Below are 24,895 nucleotides of genomic sequence, written 5' to 3'. Positions count from 1 at the left end.
TGCAGTAGGGTCACCGAAGCTGGACTGGTCAAAGGGTAGAGGCTAGACTAATATGGATCCCTGCTGACGACGATGAGCTGGTCCAAACTATTTGTAGGGGGGGGGGGGCTAACTGCAGCTAAACGCACATTTGCTAATAATCCTTTTAAGAAGATATACAATAAAATTGGAAGCTAAAAGTTAGTTTTGTTTTACACCATCGATTAATTACCATAATCATTAGTAATAACGGATCTTTTACATGCATCATCCCACATACCATGGCATTTCATATACTCATTGTGGTGCACTGTCTGGAATGAGAAATAGTACAATGGACCCACCGATGGGGAATGATCCAAGACTGACTTCACATTAGACAAGCACAATTCCCACCCCTAAAAGTTGAAGCATGCTGTCCTGGGTTTAGACTACATCTCAGCCATCTGTGTTTGGTTTGTAGGAAATTAGTGCAATGCCCGACACCTCTCCAATGAAGGGGTGGGACGCGGCCCATTGGTCAAGCGCTCGCTTGATGTGTGGTCGATTTGGGATCGATCACCACCGGCGAGTCCATTGGGCTATTTCTCGTTCCAGCCAGTTCACCACGACTGGTATATCAAAGGCCGTTGTATGTACTATCCTGTCTGTGGGATGGTGCATATAAAAGATCCCTTGCTGCCAATCAGAAAGAGTAGTCCATTGCGTGGTGGCTGCAGATTTACGATCTTATTATCTGAGAGGTCCTTAACTGTATGTCCGACGCCATATAACCGTAATTAAAATGTGATGAGTGCGTCATTAAATAGAACATTCCTTCCTCCCTTCCTCTCCAATGATCCATTAAAACTCACTCTGGGTAGAAACTGGTAGTAGTTGCACCAGAGCCTTAAAAAAACATTTCTTAAAGATTGCTTTGTTCAACGCCACTAGAGCATATTAATTCATCGGCTATCGGATGTCAAACATTTTGTAATTCTGACATGTCATCAGAAGAAACCAATTACATTTTTCCACTACCAGCAAGGGATCTTATTCCCCACAGACAGGAAAGCACATACCACAGCTTTTGACCAGTTATGGTGCACTGTTTGGAATGAGAAAAAACCCCATAATCAGTTGAGTGGATCCACCAGCCCTAAGACCGACAGCTTGACCACTATGCCACCAAAGCCAGTGCAAAATGATTCTTCGTTCACAAATATTGATTTACAAAAAAAAACCAAAATCCAAACTGTTATGGCATAAATAACATGCTGGAGTACACTCTTTTCCTTTCAAAACAATAATTTTTATGTAAATTATAAAAAGAAACCAACAACAAATGAGACAATCTTTATATTTATTTATTTAGGAGCAATTAAAATGACAAATTATAAGGTTCGGTTTTCAATTTTGTTTTGTTTTTCCCCACAAAATTACCTAAATCTAGAATCTTTAAATAATCGCAGTGTCTAAGTAATTTTCATAAATTCTGTGAGGAGGAAAGGTTTTTCTCTCATCCTAAAGAATATAGGACATTGATGCATCGTGAAAGACAGCTACAAAAAAATATTGTTGAATTTTCCACCGCCTCCGGTGTACTGACATGGTTACATATAGATTCTTATAATACATCCTCTGAAAATGGATCATAGTAATTAACTATAGGTCCTTCCCCAGTAATAATATAATGACTGTTCCGGATTGTTTTCGGGGGGGGGGGGGGGGGGGGGGCGCGCGCGCGCGCAACTGTCCCCCTCCCCCACTAGCTACAGCCCTGCTGTTTTGCAGTGTCCAGTGCAGGGGTGCATCCAGCAAATATTTTGGGGGGGGGGGGGGGGGGGGGACTAATGGGGGAAAGGGTACACGACCAACTTGTCAAAAGGGCATCCCAAAGGGAAAAACTATTAAGAGGGCAAAAAAGAGGGCACTTGGATATTTTCTGGGGGTGGGTGGGGGGCATGTCCCACCTGAATCTGCCAGTTACAAAACATCTCCGTTTCATAAATTTTCAATTTCCAGATAATCACGATCAGAGTTAATACTCAAACAATAAAAAAATACAGCCCCACACCCTATGAATTAAATTATAGTTATAATGACTGAAAAAATATAGAACAGTAATGTTTTAAATATGTATATATATATGTACATGCATAAGAAATCTTGAAATTGTCATCATTATTATATTTTTAACAACGCTATAATTGTAGTGTACAAAACGTGGATTGTTTTCTCTTATCATGAATATTTAACTTGACCTCTCATAAATGGTATTTCCCCCTATTTCAATAGACTGGTCTGAACATCTCATCCTGACCTCTCACCAATGGTATTCCCCCCCTCCCCCCCCATTTTAATAGACGAACATCTCAATCTGACCTAGTACCAATGGTATCCCCCCTCCCCATTTCAATAGACTGGTCCGAACATCTCAATCTGACCTTCATTAATGGTATCCCCCCTCCCCATTTTAATAGACTGGTCCGAACATCTCAATCTGACCTCTGACCAATGGTATCCCCCTCCCCATTTCAATAGACTGGTCCGAACATCTCAATCTGACCTCTCACCAATGGTATCACCCCCCTCCCCATTTCAATAGACTGGTCACATCCAGTCACATCAACCTGACCTCTTATCAATGTTATTTCCAATTTCAATAAACTTGTCAGAACATTGGTGACAGGTTAAGTTAAGTTGAAAAGAAATACCTTTACATTAAGAACCCTTGACATAACAACTACACACCCAAGTCTTTATTTTACAGAATATTTATTTTCAATCCCTGCCACCAACAATGATAGACCAATCAACTGGTCATTGGTCCTCCTTCGCTCCCTGTAGCGTCGTCACCAATGATAGACCAATCAATCGGTCATTGGTGCTCCTTCACCCCCCGTGGCATCGCCTCCAATGTGAAGGTCGTCCAGCATCTCCTGCAGACTGATCTGAGGCGCTGACTCATCGTCTGTTGTGTCGTCGGCCTCCACCTGAATCTTCTGGTGATCTGAAATAATACACATCAAAACCATTTAACGATTGTCTCTTATTCCTTTTACCTTTCAATGTTGTTTGTAAACATTTGACGTTCTGTCTAACCTACCTTTGTAAACACTTGATGTTCTGTCTAACCTACCTTTGTAAACATTGATGTTCTGTCTAACCTACCTTTGTAAACATTGATGTTCTGTCTAACCTACCTTTGTAAACATTGATGTTCTGTCTAACCTACCTTTGTAAACACTTGCCGTTCTGTCTAACCTACCTTTGTAAACACTTGACGTTCTGTCCAACGTACCTTTGTAAACACTGACGTTCTGTCTAACCTACCTTTGTAAACACTTGACATTCTGTCTAACCTACCTTTGTAAACATTGACGTTCTGTCTAACCTACCTTTGTAAACATTAACATTCTGTCTAACCTACATTGTAAACACTTGACGTTCTGTCTAACCTTTGTAAACACCGACGTTCTGTCTAATGTACCTTTGTAAACACTGATGTTCTAACCTACCTTTGTAAACACTTGACGTTCTGTCTAACCTACCTTTGTAAACATTGATGTTCTTTCTAAGCTACCTTTGTAAACACTTGACATTCTGTCTAACCTACCTTTGTAAACATTGATGTTCTGTCTAAGCTACCTTTGTAAACATTGATGTTCTGTCTAACCTACCTTTGTAAACATTGACATTCTGTCTAACCTACCTTTGTAAACATTGACGTTCTGTCGGTATGCTGGATCTTCTTCAAGGTCTTCCAGGAAATCATGATAGTCTCTGAAACACACAGAACAACAAATACAAACTTTGACCAACACAACACATTAACACAAAGAAAATATGCTCAGTTTCAGCATAAAAATTTAAAAAACTTCCATGGAACAACCATGTTACTCTACACACATTCTACCTCCAAAACAAAGTTCACCAATTTTTTTCTAACCTGGTATCACTTTCCGTTTCCAAGGCAGCATTATCTTGCAGATGACGAAGTCGCCACTTTCTCTTGCGGATTCTGTTCTGTCTGTCAAATATTTTCTTCACCAGAATCTGAAGTAAAGAAACAAAAATATTTTCACAAATGTGTAATTCTATCAAATACAAAACAGCATTTTTTTAAACCAGAATTTGCAGTGAAAAGAAATGAAAAATCTGCCTTTACAACAGAAAAATACAACTATATTTAAGTTGCAGTCTACCAAATAGCACAGTAGCTGTCTCAAAGTTCAAGAAAGTGATCTAAAACGGAGTTTTATTTCTGAACTTTAACTTAACTCGCTTGGTTCTGAAGTCAGGAAACCTGAAATTGTTTTATATAAAATTTAGCATATTTAGTTGAACTTAAAAAACACCCACTACAGTAAAATAATATTAAGTCCAAATAACTTCTGAATGAAAATTTCAGTCCATAATTTGTCGAGTAGAAATAACAGTTGTGAGTCAGTTGGACACCAGTGTTCGAGATTAACGGTATCCCGGGGATACCAGATTTCAAGAACCCAGTATCCCACCGGGATGCCATATAATACTAAATTCTCAGGTGGGATACCAGATTTTGAAATGTTAGTATCCAACTGGGATACTAGCCAAAAATTTTAATCTCGAACACTAGACACTTGCATGATTGTATATATCTCATGATGAAAACATCTGGGCATATCTGTTCAATGCATACTTAAAGTATTGTTGCACAAATACAAAATAAACTTTAGATTTGATTATTCGATTGTTCTAAAACAGGTTTCAACAGTATGTGTTTAATTACTATTTGTTCTGATTCAATCCCTGAATTTTGAACATTTCTGTTAACCACCAGTTACGGCGAAATAGTGTTTGAACAACTGGCATCTGGTGTACCTACCACGTCCGGAACCTTGTCCGATTTGATGACATCCATTTCCCAATTATTTAGATTGGCATTCACAAAATCAAACCTGACAAATGAAAAACAAACATTTTAATGATATAACATTTGACAAATTTAAACTAAAGAACAGAACAGAACAGAACCGAACAGAACAGAAAGATGTTCAACGACACCCCAGCAAAAGAAATACATCAACTTAAACTAAAGAATGCTAGCCTGAGGCACAATGTGTTTGTCACACAAAGGATCTACACAAATGTGTTTCTATTTAATTGGAGCATTCCCTTTTGTTTGAGCTTACAAATTGTACTAAATGTTATGTAAACATAGAGAATTCTGTATAGCAATACAGCCGTATAGTTGTTATTTAATATACAGTTGAATACCACTGTCTTGAACCCTGATGGTATGAATGAATGAATGAATGTTTGTTTAACGACACCCCAGCACAAAAATACATATCGGCCATTGGGCGTCACAAATGGTAAGTACATGAACATATTTATATAGACTCATGTAAAACCACAGTGTAAGGAGCTGTGGGGAGGAAGTATAATACAATATATAAAATCAAGTTAAGTATATCTTAAAATTTTGTATAGAAGTCAAAGTGTTTTGAACCCCGATGGTGCTCGAGACAATGTTCAACCCATCAGGTAGTTCGACCGAACCAATCAGTCAACAACGTGTAAGTGTAACTCGGGACTTCATTTTTGTTTCTGCATTGTGGTGTATTTGACCCTTCCAAGTTCGATTCAACGAGATTCTGCTGTATGTTGTTTATGTATATGTATTATTTCTAAATGAGCAAACCAAAGAGAATCAATTCTATAGCCAACTTCTATCCGCACAACCAAGACAGGAATTTCTCACACAGCTGAATTACACTTAGATGTGTAATGCTTGGCTTAAACTACCAACTGCCAGTAGAAAGTTGGCCAAACTGACGGTTGCCTAGTAATTTCTCCAAATCTTAAGACTGGTGTGCTCAGATTAACAACTAATGGGTTTGACGATGAGAATGGAGTTGTTAGAGCACTCAGACTAGCAACTGGACAGTCGTCGAAGTCATGACAGCAAAACATTGGCCAACTTATTGCTGGCAGTTGGCAGTCTGAGCCTAATATAAGAAAAGACCATAATGACTTACCCTAAGACAGAATCACCAACGTTGAGGAGGTGACCTAGATGTGTGCGAGTGAAGAACTGTAGTTCATTGACCCCAAGATCACTCATCCGCGACACCCACACATCGGCCAACACGTGCTGAAATAATAAAATATTTGATAAAATCACTCATCCATGACACCCACACATCAGACAACTGGTGCTGAATAATGAAATATTTGATAAAATCACTCATCCATGACACCCACACATCAGACAACACCTGCTGAAATAATAAAATATTTTATAAAATCACTCATCCATGACATCCATACATCAGATGACACAAGTTGAAATAATCAAATATTTGATAAAATCACTCATCCATGACACCCACACATCAGACAACACGTGCTGAAATAATCAAATATTTTACAAAATCACTCATCCGTGACACCCACACATTGGATAACACGTGCTGAAATAATAAAATATTTTATAAAATCACTCATCCGTGACACCCATACATCAGACAACAGGTGCTAAAATAATTAAATATTTGATAAAATCACTCATCTGCAACATCCACACATCGGCCAACAGGCGCTGAAATAATCAAATATTTTATAAAATCACCGATCCGCGACACCTACACATCGGCCAATGCGGGCTGAATTTGTTTTGGTTTTTTATAAAACCACTCATCCGTGACACCCACCAACCGCTCAAAATTATGACAAATTTCTTTAATCAAAATTGCGCACCTTTTATCTTTGGCATTTTTTGGCTCCTTCAAAATTCCATAGCACCACTACCTAATCCCCGCCTGTTACCGACCACGGTCGGGCTGCTGGTGTTTCCTTACACCTGCCAGTACAGGTGGTCCCTCTTCCTTCTCATCCCCACCTTTCCTGTCCTGGACAGAGGAACTGGCCAAGGCCGACTCTTATGCCCAGGGCAGGCGTGCACTACAACAGCTTGCTCTGAATGTGCACGTAAAGCCCTATGACCTGACCTGACCCCCACACATTGGCCAACCATGTTCTCAATCAGCTTGTTTCAAGCGCTGACTCTACCGTGGAGTTACATCCCACCCATTTTGTATTCAGTGTGTTTATTTCAATACCTTGTTAGACACGGGTATTCTGTGTGGTCGATCCTTCTCAGGGATAATCTCAATCTGCATCACCATGTATTCGATCAGCTGTTTCGAGTGCTGACTCTATCGCTGAGCTAAAACCTACCTATTATGTATTAAGTGTGTTTATTTCAGTACCTTGTTAAACAAGGGTATTCTGTGTGGTCGATCCTTCTCAGGGATAATCTCAATCTGCATCACCATGTATTCGATCAGCTGTTTCGAGTGCTGACTCTATCGCTGAGCTAAAACCCACCTATTATGTATTAAGTGTGTTTATTTCAGTACCTTGTTAGACACGGGTATTCTGTGTGGTCGATCCTTCTCAGAGATAATCTCAATCTGCATCACCATGTATTCGATCAGCTGTTTCGGCTCGCACAGCGACAGGAACGGATAGCGCCAGAATGTCGTACCACTCACTTCGGCAACTGTAATGAAATATTAAAACTCATGTTCCTTGAGTACTGCAGGATTTCTGCCAGAGGGTAAAACGGATATGGCGCCATACCCAGATGTTTTTGGGGTTTTTTAATTAATCTTTAGACAAAATTAATTACTCTTATTATTAATGTATGATTTCCTAAACCCTAACCCTAAACTTAACCCATTTCTCTCTGTGGGAGGTCCCCCATACCCCCTGTTGACTGTGGTTACATTCAATTCCATAGCACCATAACCAATAATTTCTTTCTGGTACTAACACCGAGTAGTGTTCGCATGGTGCTATGTTTGTAGTAGAATCAATTTATATATATATATTAAATGTGAACCACAAAATTGAAATGACTTTTGTAGGTACTACAAATTTTTACATCGTAGTGATTAGAACATAAATTATTCTCTACTACAAATGACCACTATAAATTGTTAAAACAAAAAAAATGTAACATGAGAACAGACGCTTTCTCTGTGTTCAGTATTTGCAGCACATCATTACAGAGAAAAGATAGGAATATTTGTTTAATGACACCTCAGCACACTAAAAACTACAGTTAAAACTAAAGTTACAAGTTAAAGTTTGTTTTCTTTAACGACACAACAAGAGCACATTGATTTATTACTCATCAGCTATTGGATGTTAAACATTTGGTAATTCTGACTCATAGTCATCAGATGAAACCCGCTACATTTTTCCTCATGCAGCAAGGGATCTTTTAAATACACTTTCCCACAGACAAGAAAGCACAAACCACGGCCTTTGAACAGTTAAAATATTATGGTAATGACAATATTCGTGCACTGGTTGGAACGAGAAAAACACCCATCAGGGGAATGGATCCACCAAGGTGGTTCGATCCTGCGACGCAAGCACCTCAAACAAGCACTCAACCGACTGAGCTAAATGAGTTAAGAACCACACAGATATTGAGAGAGGAAACCTGCTGTCGCCACTTCATGGGCTACTCTTTCGATTAGCAGCAAGGGATCTTTTATATGCACCATCTCACAGACAGGATAGCACATACCACAGCCTTTGATATACCAGTTATGGTATATAGTATACCAGTGATATACCAGGTAAGAAAAAGCCTGGTGTGCCTGCCGACGGGTATCGACTCTAGACCGATTGCACATCAAGTGAGCAAGATAGCACATACCACAGCCTTTGATATGCCAGTTATGGTATATAGTATACCAGTTATGGTATATAGTATACCAGTTATGGTATATAGTATACCAGTGATATACCAGGCAAGAATAAGCCTGATGTGCCTGCTGACGGGTATGGACTCTAGACCGATTGCACATCAAGTGAGCAGGATAGCACATACCACAGCCTTTGATATGCCAGTTATGGTATATAGTATACCAGTTATGGTATATAGTATACCAGTTATGGTATATAGTATACCAGTGATATACCAGGCAAGAATAAGCCTGATGTGCCTGCTGACGGGTATGGATTCTAGACCGATTGCACATCAAGTGAACACTATACCACCTGGCTATGTCCCTGACCTCAATTAAATCTTTCCAGCCAGTGCATCACAACTGGCCATGGTATGTGTTATATAGTCTGTAGGATAGTGCATATAAAAGATCCCTTGCTACTAATGGAAAAATGTAGGTTTCCCCTCTAAGACTATATGTCAAATTTACCATATGTTTGAAATCCAATGGCCGATGATTAATAAATTAATGTGCTCTAGTGGTGTCGTTAAACAAAACAATTTTCAATAAAATCAACACACTCAAAACAGTGTAGCTATTAGATGACTAACCTAAGGTCCGTAACCATATGTCTGTCGCCATATAACCGTAAATAAAATGTGTTGAGTGCGTCGTTAAATAAACTATTTTCCTTCTATTAGATGTGTAACCTAAGATTATTACAATATTTGGTGAATGGATGTAACAGAAAAGGTGCTATCGCTGCATGGGCTAATCTTACTGAAAAGCAACAAGGGATCTTTTATAGGCACTTTCTCGTAGACAGAATAGTACACACCACAGGCTGTGGTGTACCAATCATTTTACAGTTAGACACTAGCATTGCTAGAAGGGGAACTTGGCGCCAATGACCCCCTCCAATCACACCTCTTCCCCCTCCCCACCACATTACATATTTTCTTTTTTGCCACATAATATGACTCATAGACAATGTGATTACCACCCCACCACCCCACCCCCCCCCACCTCTAATATAAAATCCTGGCTAGACAAGTGCATTTAATTCAGACCCAATGGTTTTTTAGTTCCAAAAAAAATTAATTCCATTTCTCATTTTTCAAAATTCTAAAGGCTGAAACTGATGTGTCATGGATGAACACTTTCATTTCATTTCGACTTATTTTCATGCTTATATCCAATTAAGGTTCAAGCACAATGTCCTGGGCACACATACCTCGGCTGTCTAGGCTGTCTGTCCAGGACAGTGGGTTAGTTGGTTATTGGTTAGTGAAGGAAGGAAATGTTTTATTTAACGACGCACTCAACACATTTTATTTATGGTTATATGGTGTCAGATATATGGTTACGGACCACACAGTTATTGAGAGAGGAAACCCGCTGTCGCCACTTCATGGGCTAACTCTTTTCGATTAGCCGCAAGGTATTTTTTATATCCACCATCCCACAGACAGGGTAGTACATGCCACGGCCTTTGATATACCAGTTGTGGTGCACTGGCTGGAATGAGAAATAGCCCAATGGGCGGTTAGTGGTTAGTGATGAGCAGACTTACAATCACTGTGACAACTTACTCTGCAGAGTGTTTGGATCGATGAGGCGTACCGCTTGTGTCACCTGGTAACAGACACAGATCGGGTTTATGTTGCCTAGTGACTGTGCTAGTTTCTTTGGCATGCAGACAACATTATCCTGAAAATAAAATTTAAGACATTAAAACATTTTTATTTTTCTTAAGTAACCATGCAGAAAATTTGGGGTAAATGGATTTTGCAACAGGGTTTCTCCATGTCCTCGGAGTCAGATTTTTAATGATTGTGGTCATGGTTGTTTCTTAAAAGTGTATACATTTTACAGAATTACCTTGCATATTGGAACAATCTCCACAGAGAAAGTGTTTTTGTAGTTGTACGTGTTGTTATGTGGATCATGAGATACCAATTCCTTTGCAGTCTGATATCTGAAAATAAATATTAAACAGGATTAGCAAATTAGAAAATAGTACGGCAAAATTGCAACCTAAAATATCCCAGTTTAAAATTTTAATTTTATATTATATTTCTTTTAATGAAATAATAATAAAAATAATAAGTAAAATCCACTTCAAACATTTTAATGCTTCAACTAAAGTACTTCTTTTTATGGTTTACAGTAAGTTATTTAGAAATAATTTGCACTCAACATGTGAATATTAAATATTTGTAAAAATAATTTCAAACATAGTAAATGAAAATGGTTAAAAAATGTGAGAAACTGATCTAAATGATAACGTTGATGTCATTGCCACCATCAGAAAAAAAACCTACCCTATACCTTGCCTTTTTATTTCAATAAAAATCATATATGAAATAAACATATGTTGTCAAGAAAATAGTACCTGCATGGAACCGCCGCGGTGAGAAAGTCGACCAGCTTCCTGGCATCTTGAGGCTGAGAGTAGTAGAAATCTATTCCCTCTGGAAAAACAAACATCAGTAAAGATTATTATTTAAGGATTGTCGGTTATTTCTTTTATATTTTATCGGGGTATGAAAAAATAAATCATCATCCACAAACTGTGTGAATCATTCTCACACAAGTTTGCAGATGATTTTTTTTTCATACCCAGATGAATGTAAAATAAATAACACACAATAATTATAAATAAATTTGAATTATACTTGCTAATAAAAATCCTAAAAGGTCATACTTTGGTCCATAAATAATAACACTCAAAGACGACTTGCACATATAAAATGACGTCATCAGATATGACGACGTAATATTTTCGTTTATCAAGAATTGAACATACTCCCATTGCTATGTATGGACCAATGGGATGACGTTATATTGTAATGAATGAAATGGAAATTTAATTATTCATACTTAAAACAGGCCTCTGATAAGCGAAATTTTGTGTATCTAATTACATGGAAACAATTTCACAACTCAATGCTTTAAAATAAGAAATGGGTTATGCAAATGAAATCATTGTACTTGCTTTTAAGAACACAGGTTGAATTTTATAAGGGGGAGGGGGGGGGGGGGGGGGGGGGGGGCATGGCAAGCATTAACTCTGGCAAAATGTTCCTTCTAAAAAAAATTAAATGTGTGGGAAGGGGGCAGTGGTAGATCAGGTAGGGTACCACAGCATTTTTATTGCTGCCAACAACGTCCGATTCTCAGGGCTGTGAAGTTCAAACCCCATCAAAGGACATGTGTATATGTTAGGAAATTGTTGAATAGCCCTCTACGAGCTGTCTTCATAATGCACACGGTTATAGAAATAATATTTAGACTGAGGGAAGGAAGGAAATGGTTTTTTAATGACGCACTCAACACATTTTATTTACGATTATATGGCGTCAGACATATAGTTAAGGATCACACATATATTGAGAGGAAACCCACTGTCGCCACTTCATAGGCTACTCTTTTCGATTAGCAGCTAGGGATCTTTTATATGCACCATCCTACAGGCAGGATAGTTAATACCACAGCCTTTGTTACACCAGTTGTGGAGCACTGGCTGGAAAAAGAAATAGCCCAATGGGTTCACTGACGGGGATCGATCCTGGACCGACCGCACATCAAGCTATATCCCGCCCCTAGACTGAGGGAGGCACAATCTCTATGAGGGGTCCACATTTTTATCTTTGTTTATATAGTAAGTAAGAAAAAGAAACATATATTTTTGTCCTCAAGTTAGGGCACAGCCCCCATCCCAGGGCTAGCTCTGGCACTCACCAAATTCACCAACTGCGAATTTCAAAAACAATTAGCGAATTTTATTTTAATTTGGCGAATTAATTTCATGTAATAATTGATATTTTGTTAGCAAATAACTGCGTTTCTGACATTTTTGAAGTTTAGTAGACAATTTGGCGAAATGTTCTTCTGCACCAGAGCTAGCCCTGCATCCCCATTCCTACGAGCCTGAATGCTTGTTAAAAAACATTTTTAGTTCTAAACGACTCACCGTGGACAGGTTTGATGTTGACGGTGTTCAGGTGAGCCTTGTGTTTGAGAATCAGCTGCTCCAGGTAGAAGAACGTCTTCTTGTGACTCGTCTGAAGGCAATAAAATAACATCGGGAACTATCATTACACAACTAATTTAATTTAACATCAAACAAAACTAACGTGAAAATCAAATAATACCATGCTTTAAGAAATCTTAATTTTGTCTACAGATTTTTTGATCAGATTCACCAAATTGCTAGTAATCGATTTGGGTTTAGGTCAAACCCCCAACTACGTGAAAAAAAAAAATCATTTTCTTTTTTTCATAATACTTAACCTGGGGCCTTATTCACAAAGCTCTCTTTAAGATATCTTATGCACCATTGCATCATCTTTGCAAGTCTTCTTGCATTAGACTGTGAGATCACACGGTTGTGAGAGTTTAGTGAATTAGACCTTAATCTCTAGGGTTCTGTACTTTGTCAGAGGTCAGGTTAAGTTTTGCACAATGCATCCAAGCAATTATATCGACTAATAACAAAAATACCCAAGTTTATTCCAGTTGGAGATTTTTTATTTTTGTGTTTTGGAATTGGAAGAAGAGCTTGTAACTTTCACAGAGAGGTGGCTAAAATGTAGGTTGAGCCATGCCCTCTCCACCGCACCTCCTACTCATGTCCTGCTCTCAACCACCCCTCATACATATCCTGCTCTCCCCCAACCCATCCATGTCCTGCTCTCCCCCATCCATGCCCTTCTCCCCTCATTCATACCGTTCTCCCCCCCATCCATGCCCTGCTCTCCCCTCATCCTGCATACCTTCTGTCGAATCTGTACGACAGCCTTCCAGTAGTCCTTGGCTTCCACGCGGTGACAGTCGTCACACATGTGGTTGGTTACGGTGAACTCGACGATAAACACCTGCTGTAGCACTGCACTGTTCATCACCTGTAAACACAGGTAATACAGTCAACTTCAGACAGGGAGTGAAATATTTAATACTTTGCCAGTCAAAGACAGTTAGTTTTGAAAAGAAGACAAAAAATATGTTACTTTTATTAGTGTTGAATGAAGAAGATGATTATGTTGATGGTGAAAAATAAAAATAAATACTAACATTGTCCCTCCCTGTACCTGCTACATTTTTCCATTAGTAGCAAGGGATCTTTTATATGCACCATCCCACAGACAGGACAACACACACCACAGCCTTTGATATACCAGTCGTGGCACACTGGCTGGAATCAGAAATAGCCAAATGGGCCCACTGACGAGGATCGATCCTAGACTGACAGCATGTCAAACAAGCACTTTACCACTCTGTTACGTCCCGCCCCGGGAATCTCTAACAGGTGATTTTGCCAAGAAACTAGTGAAATCATCGGCTAATCGAAGGAAGGAAGGAAATGTTTTATTTAATGATGCACTCAACACATTTTATTTACGGTAATATGGTGTTAAACATATGGTTATGGACCACACAGATATTGAGAGATGAAACCTGCTGTCACAACTTTATGGGCTACTTTTTTTCGATTAGTAGCAAGGGATCTTTTATATGCACCATCCCACAGACATGATAGCACATACCACAACCTTTGATGTACCAGGAAGGAACTAGTGGAGAAATAAGTTTCTATCAGTGGCAATGTGCCTTATTTTTCTAACATATCTTTTAACAGAAAATCAAGTCAATTCAAAATGTGTTTGTCGTGTTTTTAATGTGATCATTTCCACAACCGAACTGCATATTTAACAAAAACTCCAGTCCGACAACACATTGGTTATTGGGTGTCAAACAAAGGTAAATAATGATCAACACAGAAATACAAAATTTATTAATAAAACACAGTACAATTAGTGCTACAAATAACTGACTGCACTGCGTTTTATTGAACATTTCAGAAATAATTGACAAAATTAAAATATTCTTACTGAATGAAGAAACAAATTCCTTACCTCTTTCTGGATGGTTAGCTTGACCTTGATTCTCTGGGAGTGAGGCTCTGTCCACACAAACCCAGCATCAATCAACTGAACCTGAAAAAAAGAATTTAAAACTGTCACCATGACATCAAATTGACAGGAAGCAAAAGCCACTCAAAAGGCACAATATGTTTTCTGGTAATTAATCAATTTCACCAAAAGTACAAATAATTTTGAGCCTTGATCACTATAGCAACAAATAACAATAGAAAGAAACAAATAGTAATATTTTGATTTGGTTTGTAACATATGGTTATTTTTGACACTAGGCCGAGAGAGAGAGAGAGAGAGAGAAATAGAAAAGAGAGAGAGAGAGAGAGAGAGAGAGAGAGAGAGAGAGAGAGAGAGAGAGAGAGAGAGAGAGAGAGAGAGAGAGAGAGAGAGAGAGAGAGAGAGAGAGAGAGAGAGTGACACAGAGCTAGCTAGGCAACATACCACCACTTATATCATGACTAACGAAAAGGCAGGATGCAAAAAGGGATCTTTTACATTCACTTTACTAAAAGAAGTTTGTATTGTTTAAAGGTACATACCCTAGTTTTTAAACACTAAGGTATATGTTAGACTATTAGAGCCGTTTTGGATAACTGAAATCATACTTTTCTTAGATTTTATGGTTTAGATTATCAATTTCGTATATTCGAAGTGTTTTTTGGTCATCCTGGTGGTTTTAATATCACAAAATGCATTTCACATGTTTTAAAACGCACGTGCGTCTGAGAAGAAACAGTTACGAAGTCGTGTTTTTGTCCGTTTTTAGAGGGGTTTTCACCATTTTCAAAGTCACAGACTCGTGTTTCACTCGACTGTAACTTTATCCAAATATGTTTCAGGTTTGTAGATTAACTAATCTTAGTGTTATTTTTTTATGGTTTGAAACTTGGGTATGTCCCTTTAACGAGTACCACTAAAGCATATTGATTTATTAATCATCGGTTACTGAATGTCAAATATCTGATAATTCTGACACACTGTCTTATAGAAAACCCTCTACATTATTCCATCAGCAGCAAGGGATCTTTTGCATGTATTTTTCCAGTCAGGACAGCACATACCACAGCCTTTGATAAACCAGTTGTGGAGCACTCACTTGGCACTGGTTGGGACTAGATAAAACCCAATTTGAGAAGCAGTCTACTAATGGGGTTCGATGCCATGACCAAAGCAGTTCAGGCGAAAACACTACTTACTGAGCTAGATGTCACCCATTTCCTCAAGTCATGTGGCGTTGAGGTGGAGGTAAAAACCTGAGTTTATTGTATGGGTTATTCTGCACCTCAGGCGAAAACACTACTTACTGATCTAGATGTCACCCATTTCCTCAAGTCATGTGGCATTGAGGTGGAGGTAAAAACCTGAGGTGGAGGTAAAACACCTGAGTTTACCCATTGTATGGGTTATTAAAAACCTGCACCTCAGGCGATAACACTACTTACTGATCAGGCGAAATTCTGCACACTACTTACTGATCTAGATGTTACCCATTTCCTCAAGTCATGTGGCGTTGAGGTGGAGGTAAAAACCTGAGTTTATTGTATGGGTTATTCTGCACCTCAGGCGAAAACACTACTTACTGATCTAGATGTCACCCATTTCCTCAAGTCATGTGGCGTTGAGGTGGAGGTAAAAACCTGAGTTTATTGTATGGGTTATTCTGCACCTCAGGCGAAAACACTACTTACTGATCTAGATGTCACCCATTTCCTCAAGTCATGTGGCGTTGAGGTGGAGGTAAAAACCTGAGTTTATTGTATGGGTTATTCTGCACCTCAGGCGAAAACACTACTTACTGAGCTAGATGTCACCCATTTCCTCAAGTCATGTGGCGTTGAGGTGGAGGTAAAAACCTGAGTTTATTGTATGGGTTATTCTGCACCTCAGGCGAAAACACTACTTACTGAGCTAGATGTCACCCATTTCCTCAAGTCATGTGGCGTTGAGGTGGAGGTAAAAACCTGAGTTTATTGTATGGGTTATTCTGCACCTCAGGCGAAAACACTACTTACTGAGCTAGATGTCACCCATTTCCTCAAGTCATGTGGCGTTGAGGTGGAGGTAAAAACCTGAGTTTATTGTATGGGTTATTCTGCACCTCAGGCGAAAACACTACTTACTGAGCTAGATGTCACCCATTTCCTCAAGTCATGTGGCGTTGAGGTGGAGGTAAAAACCTGAGTTTATTGTATGGGTTATTCTGCACCTCAGGCGAAAACACTACTTACTGAGCTAGATGTCACCCATTTCCTCAAGTCATGTGGCGTTGAGGTGGAGGTAAAAACCTGAGTTTATTGTATGGGTTATTCTGCACCTCAGGCGAAAACACTACTTACTGAGCTAGATGTTACCCATTTCCTCAAGTCATGTGGCGTTGAGGTGGGGGTAAAAACCTGAGTTTATTGTATGGGTTATTCTGCACCTCAGGCGAAAACACTACTTACTGAGCTAGATGTCACCCATTTCCTCAAGTCATGTGGCGTTGAGGTGGGGGTAAAAACCTGAGTTTATTGTATGGGTTATTCTGCACCTCAGGCGAAAACACTACTTACTGAGCTAGATGTCACCCATTTCCTCAAGTCATGTGGCGTTGAGGTGGAGGTAAAAACCTGAGTTTATTGTATGGGTTATTCTGCACCTCAGGCGAAAACACTACTTACTGATCTAGATGTCACCCATTTCCTCAAGTCATGTGGCGTTGAGGTGGGGGTAAAAACCTGAGTTTGTTGTATGGGTTATTCTGCACCTCAGGCGAAAACACTACTTACTGAGCTAGATGTCACCCATTTCCTCAAGTCATGTGGCGTTGAGGTGGAGGTAAAAACCTGAGTTTATTGTATGGGTTATTCTGCACCTCAGGCGAAAACACTACTTACTGAGCTAGATGTCACCCATTTCCTCAAGTCATGTGGCGTTGAGGTGGAGGTAAAAACCTGAGTTTATTGTATGGGTTATTCTGCACCTCAGGCGAAAACACTACTTACTGAGCTAGATGTCACCCATTTCCTCAAGTCATGTGGCGTTGAGGTGGGGGTAAAAACCTGAGTTTATTGTATGGGTTATTCTGCACCTCAGGCGAAAACACTACTTACTGAGCTAGATGTCACCCATTTCCTCAAGTCATGTGGCGTTGAGGTGGAGGTAAAAACCTGAGTTTATTGTATGGGTTATTCTGCACCTCAGGCGAAAACACTACTTACTGAGCTAGATGTCACCCATTTCCTCAAGTCATGTGGCGTTGAGGTGGAGGTAAAAACCTGAGTTTATTGTATGGGTTATTCTGCACCTCAGGCGAAAACACTACTTACTGAGCTAGATGTCACCCATTTCCTCAAGTCATGTGGCGTTGAGGTGGAGGTAAAAACACGAGTTTATTGTATGGGTTATTCTGCACCTCAGGCGAAAACACTACTTACTGAGCTAGATGTCACCCATTTCCTCAAGTCATGTGGCGTTGAGGTGGAGGTAAAAACCTGAGTTTATTGTATGGGTTATTCTGCACCTCAGGCGAAAACACTACTTACTGAGCTAGATGTTACCCATTTCCTCAAGTCATGTGGCGTTGAGGTGGAGGTAAAAACCTGAGTTTATTGTATGGGTTATTCTGCACCTCAGGCGAAAACACTACTTACTGAGCTAGATGTCACCCATTTCCTCAAGTCATGTGGCGTTGAGGTGGGGGTAAAAACCTGAGTTTATTGTATGGGTTATTCTGCACCTCAGGCGAAAACACTACTTACTGATCTAGATGTCACCCATTTCCTCAAGTCATGTGGCGTTGAGGTGGGGGTAAAAACCTGAGTTTATTGTATGGGTTATTCTGCACCTCAGGCGAAAACACTACTTACTGAGCTAGATGTCACCCATTTCCTCAAGTCATGTGGCGTTGAGGTGGAGGTAAAAACCTGAGTTTATTGTATGGGTTATTCTGCACCTCAGGCGAAAACACTACTTACTGAGCTAGATGTCACCCATTTCCTCAAGTCATGTGGCGTTGAGGTGGAGGTAAAAACCTGAGTTTATTGTATGGGTTATTCTGCACCTCAGGCGAAAACACTACTTACTGAGCTAGATGTCACCCATTTCCTCAAGTCATGTGGCGTTGAGGTGGAGGTAAAAACCTGAGTTTATTGTATGGGTTATTCTGCACCTCAGGCGAAAACACTACTTACTGAGCTAGATGTCACCCATTTCCTCAAGTCATGTGGCGTTGAGGTGGAGGTAAAAACCTGAGTTTCTTGTGGGTTATTCTGCACCTCAGGCGAAAACACTACTTACTGAGCTAGATGTTGTCATGTGGCGTTGAGGTGGGGGTAAAAACCTGATTCTGCACCTCAGGCGAAAACACTACTTACTGAGCTAGATGTCACCCATTTCCTCAAGTCATGTGGCGTTGAGGTGGAGGTAAAAACCTGAGTTTATTGTATGGGTTATTCTGCACCTCAGGCGAAAACACTACTTACTGAGCTAGATGTTACCCATTTCCTCAAGTCATGTGGCGTTGAGGTGGGGGTAAAAACCTGAGTTTATTGTATGGGTTATTCTGCACCTCAGGCGAAAACACTACTTACTGAGCTAGATGTCACCCATTTCCTCAAGTCATGTGGCGTTGAGGTGGGGGTAAAAACCTGAGTTTGTTGTATGGGTTATTCTGCACCTCAGGCGAAAACACTACTTACTGAGCTAGATGTCACCCATTTCCTCAAGTCATGTGGCGTTGAGGTGGGGGTAAAAACCTGAGTTTATTGTATGGGTTATTCTGCACCTCAGGCGAAAAGGTGGAGGTAAAAACGAAAACACTACTTACTACTTACTGAGCTAGATGTCACCCATTTCCTCAAGTCATGTGGCGTTGAGGTGGAGGTAAAAACCTGAGTTTATTGTATGGGTTATTCTGCACCTCAGGCGAAAACACTACTTACTGAGCTAGATGTCACCCATTTCCTCAAGTCATGTGGCGTTGAGGTGGAGGTAAAAACCTGAGTTTATTGTATGGGTTATTCTGCACCTCAGGCGAAAACACTACTTACTGAGCTAGATGTTACCCATTTCCTCAAGTCATGTGGCGTTGAGGTGGGGGTAAAAACCTGAGTTTATTGTATGGGTTATTCTGCACCTCAGGCGAAAACACTACTTACTGAGCTAGATGTCACCCATTTCCTCAAGTCATGTGGCGTTGAGGTGGGGGTAAAAACCTGAGTTTATTGTATGGGTTATTCTGCACCTCAGGCGAAAACACTACTTACTGAGCTAGATGTCACCCATTTCCTCAAGTCATGTGGCGTTGAGGTGGAGGTAAAAACCTGAGTTTATTGTATGGGTTATTCTGCACCTCAGGCGAAAACACTACTTACTGAGCTAGATGTCACCCATTTCCTCAAGTCATGTGGCGTTGAGGTGGAGGTAAAAACCTGAGTTTATTGTATGGGTTATTCTGCACCTCAGGCGAAAACACTACTTACTGAGCTAGATGTCACCCATTTCCTCAAGTCATGTGGCGTTGAGGTGGAGGTAAAAACCTGAGTTTATTGTATGGGTTATTCTGCACCTCAGGCGAAAACACTACTTACTGAGCTAGATGTCACCCATTTCCTCAAGTCATGTGGCGTTGAGGTGGAGGTAAAAACCTGAGTTTATTGTATGGGTTATTCTGCACCTCAGGCGAAAACACTACTTACTGAGCTAGATGTCACCCATTTCCTCAAGTCATGTGGCGTTGAGGTGGAGGTAAAAACCTGAGTTTATTGTATGGGTTATTCTGCACCTCAGGCGAAAACACTACTTACTGAGCTAGATGTCACCCATTTCCTCAAGTCATGTGGCGTTGAGGTGGAGGTAAAAACCTGAGTTTATTGTATGGGTTATTCTGCACCTCAGGCGAAAACACTACTTACTGAGCTAGATGTCACCCATTTCCTCAAGTCATGTGGCGTTGAGGTGGGGGTAAAAACCTGAGTTTATTGTATGGGTTATTCTGCACCTCAGGCGAAAACACTACTTACTGAGCTAGATGTCACCCATTTCCTCAAGTCATGTGGCGTTGAGGTGGGGGTAAAAACCTGAGTTTGTTGTATGGGTTATTCTGCACCTCAGGCGAAAACACTACTTACTGAGCTAGATGTCACCCATTTCCTCAAGTCATGTGGCGTTGAGGTGGAGGTAAAAACCTGAGTTTGTTGTATGGGTTATTCTGCACCTCAGGCGAAAACACTACTTACTGAGCTAGATGTTACCCATTTCCTCAAGTCATGTGGCGTTGAGGTGGGGGTAAAAACCTGAGTTTGTTGTATGGGTTATTCTGCACCTCAGGCGAAAACACTACTTACTGAGCTAGATGTCACCCATTTCCTCAAGTCATGTGGCGTTGAGGTGGGGGTAAAAACACGAGTTTGTCGTATAGCTTATTCTGCACCTCAGGAGAATACTCTAAAACACATCCCCACAAAAAAGCAGAAACTCACCTTATTTATGCCCTTGAGTTTCTTGAGACACACAGCAAGAAGTTCTCGTGACTCGAGCTGAGCAGAGATCCACATTGACGGCGGCTGGAGGTATCTGAATATTACAATAACAGTACAAATTATATACATATGTACGCATATATATCATATACACTATATGAATATATGTATTTTGCTTTTCCATCCACCTATTTATGTCTCCTACTTCCCTCTAATCTTGCTCTTTGAGAACATAATAACATCAGTGTGCGATTTTGGTTTCAAAAATTTAAAAGTGATAAAGACTCCCTGTTTGCAAATGTAAAAAGCCCGCCACAACCCATTTAGCTGCATGTTTCCGGTAGAACAGAAGATACACTAAATGTTTTGCATAAAACAAAGGAAAAGACTGTGGTTTGCCAGGATTTTGAGATATATGATGACAGTGCCATTTCGAAAAATCAATGTAATTTGTACAAATAATTTTAACGAGCCATGGATGTGGGCTTGTATATTAGCCAATCTAGAGAGTCCTACATGATTTTTGCGAGCCTCAGGCTCCAGGACCCTCCTCAAAATCACACACTGATAACATGTTTCTCTTATTTTTGTAAGTAAAGAATCATTTATTTGAGTAGCACAAGCAGTTGTATGGTAATTAATCTTTTTAGGTGAGTTAGGAGGCGAGCGTGGAGGTGATCACTCGCCATTCCATTAGAAGACTGTTTGGCAATCTACTTTTCTCAAACTGCATCCTGCTGTCTAAGACAATGACCACCATGAATATGCTGAAATCTTGACATTAAAATTTTAATAAGCTTTATCATAGTTTATGTGTCTGTGCTGGAATGACATCACAAACTGAGCCTTTTCATGATGTCATACTTATAGCTGTACACAGTCAGCAAGCCCTCACATTCCAGAGCTTCTAGAATTTGTATAAAAATCCACTAGCCATGGGATCAGTGATTAATTTTTTTTTACTAGCCACAATTAAAAATTCACTAGACCTACTTTACTTAACATAATTTTACTAATAGTAATATTCAGATATGCTACCTAAAAAGCTAGGTGGGGTTGGGGGCAGGATATTCATATTTACAAAATAGACTTAAATGCAGCATTTGACAAGTTTTTTTCACTAGCCATCGGGCATGGCAATAAGTTATTTACTAGCCCAACACTGAATATCACTAGCCATGGGAGTGGAGCTACCATAATCTAGAAGCCCTGTCTGGCATGGCAATAGTAGTTATTTACTAGCCCAACATTGAATATGACTAGCCATGGGAGTGGGGCTACCATAATCTAGAAGCCCTGTCTGGCACGGCAATAGTAGTTATTTACTAGCCTAACATTGAATACAACTAGCAATGGGAGTGGGGCTACCATAATCTAGAAGCCCCGTCTGGCATTGCAATAGTAGTTATTTACTAGCCCAACATTGAATATGACTAGCCATGGGAGTGGGGCTATCATAATCTAGAAGCCCTGTTTGGCATGGCAATAGTAGTTATTTACTAGCCCAACACTGAATATTATTAGCCATGGGAGTGGGGCTATCATAATCTAGAAGCCCTGTCTGGCATGGCAATAGTAGTTATTTACTAGCCCAACATTGAATATGACTAGCCATGGGAGTGGGGCTACCATAATCTAGAAGCCCTGTCTGGTACGGCAATAGTAGTTATTTACTAGCCTAACATTGAATACAACTAGCAATGGGAGTGGGGCTACCATAATCTAGAAGCCCCGTCTGGCATTGCAATAGTAGTTATTTACTAGCCCAACATTGAATATGACTAGCCATGGGAGTGGGGCTATCATAATCTAGAAGCCCTGTTTGGCATGGCAATAGTAGTTATTTACTAGCCCAACACTGAATATTATTAGCCATGGAAGTGGGGCTACCATAATCTAGAAGCCCTGTCTGGCACGGCAATAGTAGTTATTTACTAGCCCAACATTGAATATGACTAGCCATGGGAGTGGGGCTATCATAATCTAGAAGCCCCGTCTGGCATGGCAATAGTAGTTATTTACTAGCCCAACACTGAATATTATTAGCCATGGAAGTGGGGCTACCATAATCTAGAAGCCCTGTCTGGCACGGCAATAGTAGTTATTTACTAGCCCAACACTGAATATTATTAGCCATGGAAGTGGGGCTACCATAATCTAGAAGCCCTGTCTGGCATGGCAATAGTAGTTATTTACTAGCCCAACACTGAATATGACTAGCCATGGAAGTGGGGCTATCATAAACTAGAAGCCCTCGCCTGCATTCACAATGTAATTAAACTAACAACACACTGCCACGTAAGGCTTTAAAAACAATATACATGTGTATATACCTTTCACACTTCTTACAGAAATACAGAACTGCCTGTTTGGGTATTCCTTCTGTGATGTCGACCTCTGTACGTAGGCAACCAACACACATGTTGGTCAGGTTTGGTGTGATCGACGTGCCACACTGGCAACAAAGACTGCAAATGAAATGTATTTGTAAACAGCACATATATTTTATTAAATATACACATACATGTAGTTCAAGATATACAGGGCAATATAACCAGTGTGATACATGTATACATGTGTGTCATAACGATTTCATGTGACCAATTATGTAATTTTGTGAGTTGACGTTATCACGTAATGTGACTTACCCAGTTTTAGCCGTGTGCATGTGAAAATTGCAATTACTTATTAAAATTATATAATTTTGTCATCTCCTACTAGTTATGTTTGAAACGCTCTTACACAGTCCTTGTTATTTATAAAAATAATATTATGGTTAATATAGATAATAAAGAAATTAAAACAGGCATGTATGAAACTATTGTTAGCATTCATATATTACCCTCGCTCTCGCTTGAGCTATACAAAAATCCTGACACTTTGTTTCTTAAAATCAGCACAACATATGTATCCCCCTTTGGGTATTGATTTAAATCAATATCAACTGAATATTGGATTAAACATCACAAACGACATAGTGCTAGAGTCTGGATTTGAATCCGGACCATCAGGACTGTAGTCGAGTGCTCCAACCACTCAACATGTGACAATGCATTTTAATACCTATAAAGATCATAGGATGTATTTTGATGGAATGAACTGAATGTCTACGGAATAAAACAAACGTTTAGTCTCATAATGCTACATTTCCTCCAAAAACACCAACAAATCACCCTTGTGGAGGACATTTCACACAAAAATTCAAAATATCTGAAATGTTTAATTTTTAAATGGCAAAGGCTGGCGATATTGGATTACGAAATATAAACATTATGTTGGTTTTATAAAACAAACTGTTCTAAAAGTTATTGTATATAACTATCCCTAAAAATATTTTAAAAATATGTTCGGGGATGGGGTAGTCCGAAGGGCCATAGTATGTGTGGTATAAGAAAAGTATCGAGTTAATGTGCCCCACACATGATTAGGAGTGGGGGTGATAAAGACAATTTGCCTTTTTTAACATATGGATGGTTTTAAAAAGAGCCGCGTTAAATAACATATGGTATTTTATGCTGTACAGCCTACTACAGGAGAATTTTAAAACTTTTTTTTGGGGGGGGGGGGGTAGGGAAATTCTGCATTTTACATTTTCAAATTTTGTGGGTCTCCAACTGCGACCAAAACAAACAAAACTTACATAGTATTTGTTGACGCAGACACATGACCCACATACTCCATGATTTGCTATGTTGGTATATATGTTAATTTGATTATTATACACAACCAATTTAATTGACCATGTGTTGAGCAACTTCATACGTCACAAGCGTATTTAGAGTTATCTCCCTCATCTGGTGTT

At 39.7% G+C, this 24,895-nt stretch overlaps 1 protein-coding gene across 1 annotated transcript; it reads right to left on the bottom strand.

Moving 5' to 3' along the window:
- Positions 1-1,904: 1,904 nt before the first annotated feature.
- On the bottom strand, positions 1,905-24,892 carry LOC121377082 (60S ribosomal export protein NMD3-like). Its single transcript, XM_041504948.1, has 15 exons — positions 24,734-24,892; positions 23,427-23,561; positions 21,094-21,187; positions 14,612-14,692; positions 13,472-13,600; positions 12,670-12,760; positions 11,089-11,167; positions 10,575-10,671; positions 10,286-10,403; positions 7,368-7,510; positions 5,985-6,100; positions 4,829-4,901; positions 3,911-4,017; positions 3,674-3,744; positions 1,905-2,971 (listed from the first exon to the last, which is right to left on the bottom strand). The coding sequence occupies exons 1-15, from the start codon at positions 24,772-24,774 to the stop codon at positions 2,832-2,834; spliced, it is 1,515 nt and encodes a 504-aa protein (XP_041360882.1). The 5' UTR covers positions 24,775-24,892; the 3' UTR covers positions 1,905-2,831.
- Positions 24,893-24,895: the final 3 nt, after the last annotated feature.

Source organism: Gigantopelta aegis, chromosome 7 (genome assembly GCF_016097555.1).
Source record: "Gigantopelta aegis isolate Gae_Host chromosome 7, Gae_host_genome, whole genome shotgun sequence".
NCBI classification, from domain to species: domain Eukaryota; kingdom Metazoa; phylum Mollusca; class Gastropoda; order Neomphalida; family Peltospiridae; genus Gigantopelta; species Gigantopelta aegis.
This window is presented reverse-complemented; position numbering and strand designations above follow the sequence as displayed.

Coding starts and splice junctions, on each gene's coding strand:
- LOC121377082 (XM_041504948.1), bottom strand. CDS start 24,774: ATGGAGTATGTGGGTCATGTGTCTGCGTCAACAAATACTAT. Junction 21,188..23,426: donor TTCTGTAAGAAGTGTGAAAG/GTATATACACAT, acceptor TGTAATATTCAG/ATACCTCCAGCCGCCGTCAA. Junction 4,018..4,828: donor CGGACAAGGTTCCGGACGTG/GTAGGTACACCA, acceptor TCTTTACTTCAG/ATTCTGGTGAAGAAAATATT.